Source organism: Podarcis tiliguerta (assembly GCF_965153285.1).
Source record: "Podarcis tiliguerta genome assembly, chromosome: 14".
NCBI lineage: Eukaryota > Metazoa > Chordata > Lepidosauria > Squamata > Lacertidae > Podarcis > Podarcis tiliguerta.
Window position 1 is genome coordinate 51,438,126 of NC_139547.1, and position 15,967 is coordinate 51,454,092.

The window sequence follows — 15,967 nt, forward strand, 5'->3', positions numbered from 1 at the left end:
ACAAATGTGCTGCCAAGCCCTCAAGACTTGAACACACAGGGAACCACTTCGCACTAGGTCACCGTATTAGGGTATATAGCCCAGTGTTGTGCACTCTGACTGGCAACGGCTTGCCAGGCTCTCAGGTTGGAGAATCTTTCTGACATCTGGTCTCTGGTCCCTGAGAAGGACTGTAGAAATTTAGGAGTCTACCATTCTAAAGGAATAGCCAAGCCTTGAAGAGTTCAAGAAGACAGGAACCTGCCAGAAAAATGGCAACTACTGCTGTTCTTAACAGAGCAGTTGTTGAGTGCCAACACAATAATATCACTTAGGTTCTCTTGAGAGACTTGCTGGCACAGCATTAAAGCAGAGTAGTCCTGAGTTCAGAGGAGCTGACTCTCTGAACCTGAAAAGCCTTTTCAGAGTGGTGTTCAGCACAGCTCTTTGACCTTACATATGTTTGCTATCATTCATTACAACGGCTCTTTCCTCCTCTGATGTCCCCTCAGACTTGTGTTTATTTGTTTTTGGCACAAAGAAGACTGTGGCCCACATGCTGTTTTTACTGGTATTTGCATATGCAAAATTAGGATCTCAGATACACTTGTGTGAAAAGTTTATTAGTGGGACATTTCAAATTTACCTAGGAGGGCCCAATGATCTTTTTTCCCCTTTTTTTTGCCTGTGGATGACTTTTTCCTCACTATATATTTCTGAAATTTAGAAACCTCTTCTTGATGCAAAAGCAAATTTAGATCTTCATCCATTATTAAAACATGTTTCATTGCGTGAAGTCTAGTTTATACGATAAGAAGGTAGGTCAGGGTATTCATATCTGCCTTGGAGACTTCTTTCCTGGAGTATTTCCCTGCCTGGGACAACCTGATAAGAAATGGGACATAGTCAGTGAGATATTGAGCTTCTCAAGTACACTGAGACACTGACATTATGGCATCAACAATGGTCATGTAAATCAACTTCTGCTGTGCCTGATCTTTGGCCATACTGTTGGGAATGGGTGTGCAACAACATCTCAAGATCCACCTTTCAGATTCCCCACCCCTGATGCAAACTATTTTTAAAAAAGCTGTTCCTGGTAAGAAAGTCCAGAAATTCAACAAATGAGAAGTGCTATGTGGCTTGCAGATCAATATGACCTGGACAGTTTACATGAATGTCCAGTTATCCTAAGAGAAAGCACTCTGAGGGTTGCCTGCTACAACTCCAGAGTGCTGGTCTAAGGAAGTGATCAGTGTTGGTTCAAATGACCATATCTTCCTGTTTCTCTCTGGCTTGGTCTCCAGTAGAATGGTGGATTTTCAGAGCATCCTGGTGGGGGCTGCTTGGAGTAAAATATTCTACATCCACCTCATCCTGGTTGCTAAGTGAATGCTTCTTTTTTTAATAACCCCTTATATAAGATTTCTAAGCCTTCCAAACTTAGTCCACCTTTTCAGTTGGGATTCCCTGGAGGACTGCTGTGAATTCGTTGTTTTCCTGGGTGTGCTGTGAAACTTTCATTGCAGAGATCCCCAGTGTTTTTCAAAATAATTCCAGTTCCTAAATTGCATAGGAGTGGTGAACCGCGTGGGTTAAAATTTGTTTGCATTTGTAGTAAAGAAAAGTGTAGAAATGCCCAAAGACTACCTTTCAAATAGCAAGTGCTCTCATTCATTTTTTGAAATGCAGAACCCACATGCTTTAGGGGAGAGGCATGCAGTAATCTGCTGCTCGCATAAACAGATGCACCAGAAAGCACACTTCAGTTATAACTGTGGGTGCACTGCTAAGCTTACAGTTCAAATAGTCAAGCAGATTTGCAAATGAGTTTCTGTTGAAAATCTGGCGAATCCATGAAATCTATGTCCTTAGAATTGTGGAGTATGTACCACAGTGGTATATGCTAAGCTAGTCCTTAAAGAGAAAAATTGAAACCTTGGAAAGTGACAAACCTGAAATCCGAAGAGGCTGCCATGTTTAGAGGTGGAAACTGACAGATTAAGGTGTCAAAACATTATTTGGAGACCTTTCAAGCCTATGCTGAGTGCTCTTTTTTAAAATTGCTCTTCTTCCTTTCTTCATGTTCACAAGTAGCTAGTCACAGCAGTAATATGTTTGGCCTAAATCCCTTCCCGTTTTCCCCTTACCTTTCTGCCAGAGGCCACTGAATGACTCTTATTCACAACTGCCTTTCCTGACCTTTTTGCTAAGAACAGTTTTAGAATGCTACATAATAACTTGTAGGTTGACCAGCTGAGTTCTAATGCATTTCCAGCTAAGTGAACTTTATCAGGAGGAATGTAAAAGGTTGGTTCTGTCACGCCAGCTCTGCTATGCAATTTGTGGGGATTCCTCAAACCAATCACAAGAAAACTGCACACACTTGGGGAAACAAGTTCAGATCTGTTTTGGTTCGGTTTGCCAAACCTGCAGTTGTGATGAGAAGGACTGGATTTGTGAGCAGTGCAAAAGGCAAGGACTGGCACACGCGCCACTCTGAGAAATCCACATAAAATGCAGGATTGCCATCCTTCATTTAAAATGTAACACTGCAGCAGCAAAGAACCTGCACAAGCAACGCTGACACCAAACCCTACATATAGTAAGTAAAATAGAAATATCGCTACCCGACCCCAGCCCCACCCATCTTTCCCCCCTCCACCTCTTTCCCCCTTTTCTTCCAATGTCTCAACAAATGAAACTGGTTTGTAAAAATGTTACATGGGGGAAAAACACGAGAGAGAGAGACATTGCACACTTTTGTAAATCAACAAAATCTTTAATAAAAACCCCAAACAAAATAAATAAATAAAATGTAACACTGCAACTTTCCATGGAGTTCAAATGGCACTTTTGCTGATAAATCCATTAATATGGATATTTATACTCCTGTACACAAAAGATGCTTATGCACATTAGTCAGTCTTGTTTTATCCATGTATGAAATGCATTCATTGAGATTCAGAAGTTGATTTTTCTCTGAAAGAAATAATTATGGCATAATTTATTATTTCTTGAGCTGCCATTTTTCCGCACATGGTTTTATCTCCCCCTCTCCTCCCCCCTTCTCATGACAGGCATCCTTTAAGCCACAGTGCTTCTTCTTCTGAGTTCAAAAACATCACCTTCTCACAAAACCAGAACATTTTCCATTTTGAAATAGAGGAAAAACAACACTGAGTTTGCCACATTCCTGTAGATGTTGTCAGGAAATACTTTGGTATCTTTGCCTGGGCAGCTTTTTTAGCTTCCAAAAGTAAGGGTAATGAACAGAAACTTTGTTTGCATGTTGCATTCTTTCATGACATTCTGAGTTCCTTTACCACAGTTGGTCCCTAAAGGTAGCTCATCCTCTTTCTCAAAGTGCTTCAGAATTCTCAAAGAAAAAGGTGACGCTCAGAGGTGTGCAGTGTGCAGGCAGCAGGAAAATGCTTAAGAATGACTTCTGTAGGCAAGCTCTGTGGGAAACGCTTTCAGAACCTTCAGTCTAGCATCCGCCAGGAAGTCACTGAGTTTTTCAAAGTGTGAGGCAGGACTCCCCAAGGAGGTAAAACTGCTTACAGTCCCTTCCGTAACAGTCTCCCCCTTGTCCAGCAACTGGCATATTTATCACTTCACAAACTCACTCAATGCAATAGAAATGACCCTACCATAAAGGGATGGTGACAATGGAAAACATCATGTGACAGATGTTGGGAACCATAAATGGCTGTACAACAGAAAACAGATCCTGAATCACAGGAAAGTTCTCACGTGTAAATCCCATTTGAAATGAAATGTTTGTGCTCTTGCTCAGGCCCCACTCAACTCAATAGACACAGGAAAACTTCCCAATATTGTTAGATCTGTTTTAAATATGTTCTTGTGATTTTATTGTTGTATTTTTTATGTGCTTACAAACTGCTTTGGGACTTTTTAGCAGAAAGTGAAAGACAAGTTTAATAAGCCAGGAGTTTGTACCCCTTGTTAACTAAGGCTGTGACCCTATACCCTCTTAACCTAAGAGTAAGTACCACTCCCAAGAACTTGCTTCTAAATTGATTGGGATTGGACTATTCATGGACATTAAAATGTCTTGGGCCAGCCCTGCAAGTGGCTTTATGACTTATTTGTCACACGTGCGCGCACACACACAGAGTTTTATTTTACTGATGATAAATTAAGCAAGACTTTTAGTCTTTTTTTAAACTTACTGCTTCCACTAAGGTCTCTTCTCTGGAAACACACAGTAGTCTGTTAGCTTCACCCTTTTCTTTTGCTCCTCTTTTATACTCTCTCTATTTACTTTCTTTTCCTGAAAAAGTAACGTACACACACCTCCAGAACCATTACGGCAAAGCGTAGGAAGAGGCAACGGTAGGCTGTAGCTGTTCAGGACCACGGACAGTTCACTGTAGTTTAGACACAAACCAAAGGTGTACTGAATACAAAGCAAATGGACAAGATATGAGCTTGCAGTCCTGCCAAATCTTATGTAACCCTGTGGCAAGGTGAATGTCTCCTCAGACTGGGTCCACATCCAGTCCCACGTGGCTTTGCTCCAGCATGGGAGAGAAGCCACCTTCTGGTGCTGGACATGATGTGAAAGCATAGGGGCATATTCAGATGGTTCTGGGAACATGTTTTTGGCTTCAAAGGATGGGGACAAACCAATCCTCTCCTCAAGTGCAGAGGACAGGAGGCATGCTCTTCCTCAGAGCTCCTCTTCCTCCTTTGTGGGAGTCTCTATTGGGGTGGTTACTTCATAAACTTTCTCCCTTGGTGTTCCCAAAACCTCTGTGTTGTCCAGTAATGGGGGCCTGAGCTCTAGGGCGTGATATAATTTTCACAATTCTTTGATGATGTCAAGGAAAGTTGGGAGTGGGTTTTAGGAAGGATGCCATATGTAAAGCTTTGCCATGCACCATCAGAACATTATTATGTCAATTGATCACTGGGAAAAATATTTGAACCCTTCTCCAAAGGCATCCTGAGCAAGATATACTCCACTGGATATGAGAGTAGCACAAAATGTCCTGTGATTCCAGAAAGTCTTGTGATTAATCATACATGCAGTGACTTCAGGAATCAGTTTCAGGTTGTGGAATTAAAGTGATGGATGACTTCTGTTACTGTAGTCTTGTACACACATAACTTATCCTCAATTTAACAGTGCAGATGACCAATGAGGACTGATGCTATCTAGCCAAGAATCTTTTTACCAATTATGGCATCCATATTGTCCACAGTTTTCTTCTTATTCAAGCAGGTTACAGCAGATATGACTCATCATGCAAAAATTGGCATACAAGTTCAATGTAAACTTCTCACATTTTTATGCGTGTATTATAGAATAGTTGTTCTCAACTCTCTGTGATTAGAAGAGTTAACAATCCAAGTAAATGGATCAAATTAGGGCATTATCCTCATTTTGGGGCACAACCTGCCAAGCACTGCTTTGGTCAGCCATCAGTCATTTGAAGCTATAGTTGTTATATTGCACCTAGAATCATTATGAATAGGTGGAGTTTAATTTGGGAGTTCTAACGATTGTTTTAAAACTTACTGTTTTTCACTTTTGTTAAGGTCCTTATTAGTTTATAAGTAAAATGCTATAGGAAATATCATTCCAACTGTCCAGTGTACACTGATGTAATGCATTATTTGTTTGAAACTGTGTAATTTAGGCTGCAGTCGTATGCAAACATGCTTACATGTGGGTAAGCCTCATTTAACTTAATGAGATGTTTCCAAGTAATCTTGCATAGGGTTGGACAGTTAGTTCCCTAATACAAGAGAGCAAACGTTCTAGGGCCAAATATATACATATATATGTTTATATAATATCCCATTATTAACAAGCATATAAAGCAAAACACAATTCAAGTATGAACACACAAGAAATTTGCTGATTTCCTGAGAGAGGTTGTAAGGTTGCTGTTGGTCTGTGAGAGTTTCTTCTTGAAACTGCAGGTTCCCATTACAGCCATGGATAATTGAGAGAGATGTATTCACCCATCACCATCTGTGCTTCTATGTTAGGTCTTTGGGAAAAACCTCATCTGTAGAATAATAATCCACAAGAACCATTTCATCTTTCCCCCTGCCTGTTGAAGGAATCTCCAAACAGAAAATGAGAAATAACCCAATTAACTTTCTTTTAAAGTCACCACTGACTATCGGAAACATAAATCACAGGTCTCTCTTCAAACCACTGTTATTTGCTTTGAATCATGAGTGGCGGCTAAAGGTTTCTTCTTTTTCACTTCTCCTTTCTTCCATTTCTTCTCCCTGCCTGCAATCAATTTTACTTTGTCGCCTTCCTGACTGGTGTCCCAGTGCCTACAGCTCCTCCACAGAACATCCAAGCAGAAGCAGTGAACTCTACCACCATCCAGTTCTTCTGGAACCCTCCTCCACAGCAATTCATCAATGGGATCAATCAGGGATACAAGGTTTGAAATTATTATTGTTATTATTATTATTATTATTAAATTTATATTCAGCCCTTCATTCAAAGACCACAAGACAGTTTATTTCCCCCCCATAAAATTATAGATTTATTAAATTGAATGCATTTTAAATTAACTGTTTATTTACTGTATTAAATAAATTTACTTTATTTATCCGTAAACTTTATTAATGTTTGGCATGCCAGTCATCACTTACTGTGATGTAGTTCTACAGATATAAGAAACTGGATTGTTATCGTTTGTATTTCTGATTGATTGATTGTGTTTCTGAATATGCTTGTTGCATATTTGTTGTCTCAAAAGGTATACCTTTGGGTGATTTTTGGCATCATGTTTACCAAGTACCATAGTGGAGACAAGTTCTCTTGTAGATTTCCAGAGTGTGAGCAATCTATCTGTCTGTCTAATAATACACACATACATTTTTGGGAGAACTTTTAGAGAACTTCCGAGCATTAGTACTCTGTTCTTCAACCCCAAAGGCTTCAATTGCAGCTTATATACAGTTAATTAAAGACAGAACCTATCCACAGACATACACTATAAAAGACACAGCGAAAAGGGAAAAGGTGCAGGGAGGGAAGAGGAAAAAAGAAAACTCAGGCACCAGTTCTTAAAAGTAAATAGTAATTTGTACAGTGCCCAGTTGGAATGAAACAGTTCAGGGGCAAAAACTACTTGTTGAAGCTGGTCCTTCTGCTTCCCATCTCTCCCACTCAGATATCTAAAAACTGTAACCACTTGTGATCCAGTGAATGTGATGGTGGTTCAATCTGACAGGCCTGGATTCAAGTACTCATTAGACAATTAAGGATCTGAAAGACTGCATCTATCCCAAAGACCGCGAGACTCTAGATAAGAAGCTGAAGGGTCTTGGGGCACAGGCGGGTTTTTTCATTACTCTTTCCTGTTAAAGGTCATGGCCCAGGAAGAGAGAAGAAAATACTGGAAGTAAACCACTGGCTGTGTGGGTGGTGTCATTAGAAAAGGTTTGGTTTCCTGAACCATGGTCTCTGCTTTCTCGGAGATGGACGTCTGGCAAGAGATGAGTTGCACTTCACAACAGTTGGCAAGAATGTGTTTGCTAAGAGTCTCACGAAACTGATCAGAAGATGACAGGGGAACACCTGGTACTGGGGAGAATAGTTTCATTGATGCATAGGAAACTGAGGTGGTGCTTCAGAAACCTGATAAAGGGCAGGAAACTACAAGAAGGAAGCAGCTGGAGGGAATGACACATGATTTCAATTGTCTTTTTACTAATGCACAAAGTATGGAAAACAAGCAAGATGAATTTGAGCTCTTAATGCAGGATGGCAAATATGAACTAATAGGTATTACTGAAACTTAGTGGGTTGAGACTCATGGCTGGAATGCAAAAATTAAGGGATATAACCTATTCAAAAGGAATAGACCAAACAGGAAGGGGAGCTAGCATTATATATAAAAGGTGTGTACACTTGCAAGGAGATCCATGACATGGAACATGGAAGGCAGACTGAGAGCATATGGATAAAAAAAAATGTAGGAGAGGGAAATAATCATTACCTTTCACTCTACAATTCTATGTTTCTATGACCCTGTCTGCAAAATCAGACCTACCACCGAGTCCATGCCCTTCAGAAGTGTGGGGCGTAGGACTCTCCCATGCCCATCAAGACTCTTCACTAATAGCTTTTAGGCAAGCTGTAAAAACCTTCATTCCCTTTTATGCCAGCAGTCATTTGGCACTGTATGAGCTGCCACTGTTGAATGGATGGTTTGTTAGGGGTATTTTAACATTCGTATTTGTTTTATTCTACTCTGCCAGGATTGAAAGGTGGGATGAAAATAGTTTGTAACAAATAAATGAGTGACCATCTTGGCAAGTCCTCACCATGATTCAAACATTTCTGCAATGGTGGAGAAATGGTGCAGATCTCACCCACTCCACTCACCACATACAGTGGTGCCTCGCAAGACGAAAAGAATCCGTTCCGCGAGTCTCTTCGTCTAGCGGTTTTTTCGTCTTGCGAAGCAACCCCATTAGCGGATTAGCGGATTAGCGCTATTAGCGGTTTAGCGGCTATTAAAGGCTTAAGGGATTAGCGGATTAGCTGCTAAAAGGCTATTAGCAGCTTAGTGCCTTAGAAAAAGGGGGTGGGGAGCGGAAAAAAATTGCAGGAACTCACAAGACATTTTCGTCTTGCGAAGCAAGCCCATAGGAAATTCGTTCTGCGAAGCACCTCCAAAACGGAAAACTCTTTCGTCTAGCGGGTTTTCCATCTTGTGAGGCATTCGTCTTGCGGGGCACCACTGTATTCCTCTACGTGCACTCCACGAAGCCTGTACAAATAGCCACCCCAATTTGCACAATATTCCTCCCTTTTCCCAGAAGGGAAAGATTGTGCCACGTGCATGGAATGTTTTAGATGGCTGGTAGAGATAGAGGAGCAGTGACTGAAGCATCTGGGTTGGGCCATGAGCCTCCAGGATTGGTTCTGCATCCATAAAACGAAAACGAATATGGCTGACTATTAAAGTTGTGCTTCCACCATACAGAGTTATTTCAGGTGTGTGTAAGGGGCTTGGAAAATCTAGGTACTCACTACTATAGTATCCAAATCCGTAGCTGCAACATTTATCCTCTAGATGCCAAGGGGTGTGCACCTGAGTATAAGTCCTGAGAATTGAGACTGGTATGTTATTTCCATTGTGAGTTTTGATTTCTTTTTTTTCTTTCCTAAACATGTGAATCCAGCATTTTCATCTGGCTGTTATCCAAACTTGTTTTTATACCCAATTTGCTTTTAAACTGCAGTTTCCTTTGGAAAAAAAGCATATGAAGTGATTCACAGGCTAATTCGCACTTGTCAAGAAGAAGTGATCTCTGTGCTTTCAACTGTCAACTTTCTCTTTCCTTTCTTTTTCTTTAGTTCCTTGAGACGTAAACAGCTGCACAGTTCATATTTCTCTTATAGCTTCTTTAACTGTAATATGGATAGTTTGGGGAGGACATTTCCATCACATTTACTTGTACTGCATAATTTGTGTAATGATTTATACATTAGCAGTAGTCAATTTTTTGAGTGTCTGCTTGCCAAGCTGGTTCCACCCATTGCATCTTTTATGTGGCAAATGCACTTGGCTTCGATTAATGAAACTGTGCGGTGCTAAATTCTTTGGAAATGAGGGAGAGTAAAAACACAGCCACTAACATTTGGACATTTCCATTTTGTTTCATAGCTAGGATTCAAAAAAGGAGAAGTGAGGCTCTGTGTTTGTCATTATGTAATGGTTTATTTTCATTTGACACTCACTTGAATCTCAGTGAGTCTTCTGAACATGATGTGACAGTTCCATGCACAGGGCTGGGGGGAAGAGGAGCAAAAGGAGGAACAACTTGCTTTCTCTTGTGCTGCTAAGTTCTGGTTGCCTAGAGCTTGGGCACATCTGTGATTGTCATCAGCTTGCTGGTTAGGTGCAGCTGAGCATGGGATCCATGCTCTTCCACAAGCAGATACACAATGCTTGCAATGCATAACAGCTCCCTCCTCCTCCTCCTCCTTTTCAGAGTAAGTTTGAATTTCCCCAGTCCTGGGAAAGATTCTTGCATTTTCTTCGCTTAAGGTGGCAGAGAGAAGAAGGGGGGAATCTAGAGTTTTTGTTTATTTTATAACTGGAAGGGAAATGAGGGCCTTCTTAATGTTTCTCCACTTCCAGCTACTCACTGGAGACTGAAGAAGGGACCCATGTGAGATTGTTACTGTGGTGGGGATCATGGCTTGGAGGTCATTTGTAGGGTCATCTTAAATCATCTTAAATCTTTCCATGAGAGCTCTTTGGAGAAACATTGAGTTGGCTGGCTAATTTGTAAAACTGCAGATTGAAGGGTGGGTTAAATTTTGGGCCCTGCCCTTGTGTGGTCCTGCCCAAATTTTGTCCCAGTGTCAGAATACAGGATTGGGAACCATTATTTATTTATTTATTTCTGTGAAAATCTCTGTCCCTGGTCAACCTACATAAAAAACTACTGGCAGGGGGGGAACTTCCTTCTGCGATTGCCAGTAGCCAGTGAAACAGATATGTCCATGCATCAAGCAGTCCCCTTTAGGCTCTGTTAACTGCTCTTGGGGACAATTAGCACAAATTAACAGCAATTAACAGCACTGAGCACTTGAATAGTGTTGTGCTATAAAAGGTGATCAGGGGAGCAAGGTCTAATAAGCCTTTCAGCAAGTTGGATCATGCTTGCTGTTTGACTTCCGTTCAAGTATCAAGGATCCTACCAAGTGTGCCAAGACACACTCTCAAAGAAATACGATTAAGACTCCGTGCTGGCTTTCTCTCTGGGCAGAGTCAGCCTGAGACAATTTGCTACCAAAGGTGAAGAATAAGCTGACTTCTTCTCCATTCATTGCGCTTTCAGGAGCTGAGCAGATTGACTGCTGGATGTTGCACCAACAGTGGCAATGGGACTCCACTGCACTAGGGGGCAGCAGCCTAGCTTGGGGAGTGCAGGGCTGGCTGCAGGACACATCTAGAGCAGCATCCAACGTCTTGTCTCCCCTTGTTCAGTGCTCCACTGTTGCCTGTTTGATCAGGCAGTGATGCGATGCAATGGCAGTGGCATGGGTCATATAAGCAGTGCATGTACGATGCCTGCTGGAGTGTGTTCCCTGGCCTGGCTGACTCTGCTTGCTTACTCAAGGGCCTTTCGCTTTATGCTACCTTGAGGGTAAATATCCAGGCAAGACAGACAGCCCAAGGCAGCAGCAATCAAGCATCTCCACTCCCAAGGTGCCAACTCAGGAGGGGCTCAGGCAGAATGAGCACAGGGACTGCCAGCATCCTTCATCTGAGATGGCTAAGTGGTAAGGACATCCCTGTCTCTGGGGTCACTTAGGAACAGGCTTGGCAGTTCCTTCCTTGATACCTTCCAGCCCCACATAATGCTGCAGTCAGTGTTTGGCTCAGGCTGCTCTCCCTGGCTCTTGAACAGGGGAGCACCACCCCCTCCCCTGTCCAGAAGGGTTTGTTTTAAGGTTCTGTGTTGTGTGTTGAGCATTTTTGCCACAGCTGCTGGTAATGTGACAGGGTTATGACAGCATCCTGGCAGGGCTCTGAACCCAGACCTGGAGCAGTTTCTGTAAGTCAAATGGAAGAGAGGGAGCAGAGGCTGGAGGCTTAGGTCTACTGAGGGGAATAGTGGAAGATGAATTCAGTGTTCCTGAGCATGACAGCCACCCAAACCCCTGCCCCTTTTCAACCTTAGACCTTCAGTGTCTCCTAAGGTTGGTGGGCCTGGCCCTCATCTTCCTGGCATGATTGTGGCTCGCTGCAAGCTTCTTTTGAATCTGGTGCATTTTGGGCAAGTGCCTCCCTTTTCCTAGCCCTTCTGTTCTCTAGCAACTGGCTGATTATTTTCTCATCCCTTTGATTATTCATTCCTGGAAGCAGGAGGAGGTTCTCTGTCGGGGTTATGTAACTCCTTAAGTTTAGCTTAAAGCACTTGTGTTTGCCTTTTTTTAAGAATCAGATTTTAGCAGCACAGTTTTTAAAAATTCTCTGTTTATAGCTGGAAGTAATGCACAAAGCTTTCATCAAGCACAGCAACACGGTTAAATTTGTACATCCAGCCAATTGGCAACAATTGTGTTAATAGTAATGTTGTGCTCTTACAAGTGAACTAATGAGGTCCTGGCGGTCCCATGTATTGGACTGTGAGTGGGAACCATCCCTGCTGTGATTTCATGCTTTCTTAATCAATGTTCCCATTTCCAGCTCCTGGCATGGCCAGTTGATGCGCCAGAAACTGTGACTGCCGTCACCATTACCCCGGACTTTCATGGAGTTCACAGTGGCTACATAACCAACCTGAAGAAATTTACTGCTTACTACACCTCAGTCCTCTGCTTCACCACCCCAGGGGATGGGCCACGGAGCTCGCCACAGCTGCTCAAGACTCATGAAGACAGTAAGTAAAGAGTGACCAACGCCAATGAACAGCTTTCCCACATGATCCCTGGCTGGCTGATGAGCAAATAACCCTAACTTCCTAATTAGGTTGAAACCATTCATCAAACTTACTAAGCAATTCAAAGAACCACCGCAGACTGAAAATGTGTATTTTCACTGGGAGCTGTTCCGTGTCGGAAGGGCTTTATAGCTATGGCACTGAATACCCTTCCAACATGGAACACAGACTTACTTTAATTTCTGGGTAGATAATTTTATTTGTATAAATTAATAATAATACCAGAACAACCATAATAACTAGTTATCTTCCTTAAATTTCCCCCGAAGAACAAACTATTATTCAATTAACGTTTGTTAATTAATTATTAAATCAGAGCCACTTTACACTGTGTGGGACAGAAGAGTTTGTGCTTGTACACTGTGTGTCTCCATGGTAAGACACCATCAAGTTTGGAGATAGAAAACATGTGATTAACATGTACAAGGCTTCTGAGCATCTATAGTTCTATGATTCTGTGATAGCACTGTATCCTTGCAGCTTTTGCCAGTGGAAACCTCCTGTGAGAGTGGGATGCAGTCAACTCTTCTAGGTACATATTATTTTATATGTTTTGTTTTAGAGAAACCGGGGAATATATTGGCAGGTAGAACCATGCTGTCCACTGCCACCACACACAAGATTTGCAATCACAGTGTGTATAATTTGCAGATACCCCCTTGTGCAAACTCCAATGAATTCATGTTAATCCATCCACTTGGGAGTATAGTTCCCCACCTGTCAGTTCCCAAAGGAACACCTTGAGCAGCTTGCATTGTATTTTTCAGACATAAAAAACAAGTAAAACAACAATAGAAACAGAAGCAAAGCATTGGTATATCCACTAGGAAGAAACAGAATTTAAAATTATGAAAGGAAGATCTGTAAAGTGAGGGTAAATAGAAAGTTTTATTTACCTTCTGCCGACAAGACATTCAGCTTGACTGAGACTGAGGCTCTGTGGGGAGAGCGTTCCTGAGCCAGGGAGCTATAACCAAATGATTCTATGCCCTGTTTCCACCCATCATAAGACTTTGAAGGCCAGGATGTGGGAGGAAGAAAAGGGGGGCCTCTGAGGAAGATTTATTGAGCAGTTTTATGTGGGCAAAGGTAAAGGTAAAGGTACCCCTGCCCGTACAGGCCAGTCTTGACAGACTCTAGGGTTGTGCGCCCATCTCACTCAAAGAGGCCGGGGGCCAGCGCTGTCCGCAGACACTTCCGGGTCATGTGGCCAGCGTGACATCGCTGCTCTGGTGAGCCAGAGCCGCACATGGAAACGCCGTTTACCTTCCCGCTAGTAAGCAGTCCCTATTTATCTACTTGCACCCAGGGGTGCTTTCGAACTGCTAGGTTGGCTGGCGCTGGGACCGAACAACGGGAGTGCACCCCGCCGCGGGGATTCGAACCGCCGACCTTTTGATCGGCAAGCCCTAGGCACTGAGGCTTTAACCCACAGTGCCACCCGCATCCCTTTATGTGGGCAAAAGGGACTCCCAAATCTGGAGGCCTGATGCTTTTGAAAACGCATTGCCACCAGAAGGAATGCCATTTCACCAAATGTGCACCATCTCTCGACTGTCTCCATCTTGCTAGGATTATGCTTTGCTTAATGGTGGCTGTGCAAGACCAGTTGCTCTCGGTTCTCATTCCCTCCAACAGAGCTTGTGCTGGAGAAGCTCCCTCTAAATTGTGCCCAATCATGCTTATAAAAGCATGATTGCTGGCTGGGCCACAGGTAAAATTTTATTGCTCCCAAGTCATCCTTCTATGTGCATGCATGCTTTTGTCTCGATCTGTTATGATATCCACCACCACAAGGGAAGGTATTGCCAGAGCAAGATAGAGACACTAAGCTTGGGTTTCTAGAACAGACTGGAAGTTGAGGGAAAGCAAAGCAAGATCAGGACCATGGACAAAGACCAAGGTGCTGGCTCAGGACCATGGTTAGCAGACAGAAAATTCTAGTTGCCTCAACTGTGTCTTAGAGCAATGGGCAGGTTTTTAGAGTCTATAATCAGGTAGCTGGGATGGAAAACCTACATAATGAGTGCTGCATCTGGACACAGTCAATGGTCTGGGGGTTTGGGGTTTTTTGCTTATTCTAAGCAGATGGGTTTCAAGCTGCAGGGGCATTTTGAGGAAAAGTTCATCGGTTTTTTCCTGAACTTTCAGGGAGTCTATGGTCCAGTCATCAGAGTCTGATGGCAGAAGTGTCTCCTTGGAGCTCAGGACATGGGATGTGGGTTTTAGTACCAGTAGATTCAAATGGGAAGGACCAGGGAATGGATCTGTCTCCTCTGCCTCACAGCTACTGTTGTAGGAGGCTTTGGAACCTGAGGCGCCCTATAGCTATGGCAATTTTGAATGTACTTGGCTGTCCCAGTTCAGCACAGCTGGCCCTGAGATACTCAGCACCAGATTCAAAATTTAATCATGAGACAGCACAGTTCTGTTCCCAACAAAGCTCCATTCAGAACATCTTGGCAACTTACAAATCTTTTTTAAAAATAAACAAGGGAAAAAGGCACGCATAGCATGTCAAATTTGCAATGATGTGTATTAGAATTATTATTATTATTTTGTCATTTTCCCTGGCCTAATTTATCAAAGCCTGCAGAGAAAAGAAACATTTTCTTTGGTGTTCAGCACAAGTACTCTTCACTTCAATTCCCCGCTTCCCATCTGAAATCTCACCCCTGCTGCTGTAGAGACAAACCCAGACAATGCAGGAGATACGAACAGCTTCTTGATGTGGTTATTTCCTTTCCCAATGCTTCGAGAATAACCATCTGTTCGCCACTCTTCCTACAAAGACGAATCATATAGACAGCTTCAGTGCTAAAGAAGTCTGATTCCAAATGCTGACAAATTGGCCATGGGAGAGACTTGTTGGGGAAGATACTTCTATGTTCAAAGAACAGATTTTCTGCCATCAGAACTTTTGCATGCTAGCAGATTGCAGGCTAACCACTGGATATCTGCAAAGCTGCTTAACTACAAATGTGTTTACTTAAATTCAGAATTGCAAAGCAGAAGACAGAACTGTTGCTTTAATTACTTCAGAAATAATCAGATTTTTAAGGCTTCAAAAATTCCGTTGACATACATTAAACTAGCACAACTGATCAGGTAGTTGCTAAGTGTGTACATCTAACATGGCTCTAGGCCAGTTGTTCTGTCCCCCCCTCTTCTTCTTTTGCCTGCTCCACAAGAGATTAGTTCTTATCTCCTTTCCTACCATGGCACATAGGAAAGGACCATAGTTCTGCAGGAGATTTCATAGTTCACATGTGGAAATTCCCAGGTTTTGTCCTTGGCAATTAGAATTAGAACTGGGAAATATTTCTGCTTGTGATTTTGGCAAGAAAGGGGACTTTAGTTGAAGGACAGAGCACTTGCTTAGCATAGTGGAGATCACAGGTCCCGTTACTAAGCTATTAAAAAAACAAACCTGCTGGCTAGGGATATGAATGGCTTTTATGTGAGCTCCTGGAGACCCACGACCAATCTGAACAGAGAATAGTAGGCCAGATGGACA

General features: G+C 42.5%; 1 protein-coding gene across 7 annotated transcripts in view; it reads left to right on the plus strand.

Moving 5' to 3' along the window:
• SDK1 (sidekick cell adhesion molecule 1) overlaps positions 1-15,967 on the plus strand; it is a 586,517-nt gene that overhangs the window by 406,633 nt on the left and 163,917 nt on the right. For all 7 annotated transcript variants that reach the window (XM_083413291.1, XM_083413295.1, XM_083413296.1 and 4 more), the window contains exons 19-20: positions 6,301-6,416; positions 12,198-12,390. In XM_083413291.1, coding sequence (XP_083269417.1) covers positions 6,301-6,416; positions 12,198-12,390 — 309 coding nt within the window. The remainder of the gene's footprint in view (positions 1-6,300; positions 6,417-12,197; positions 12,391-15,967) is intronic.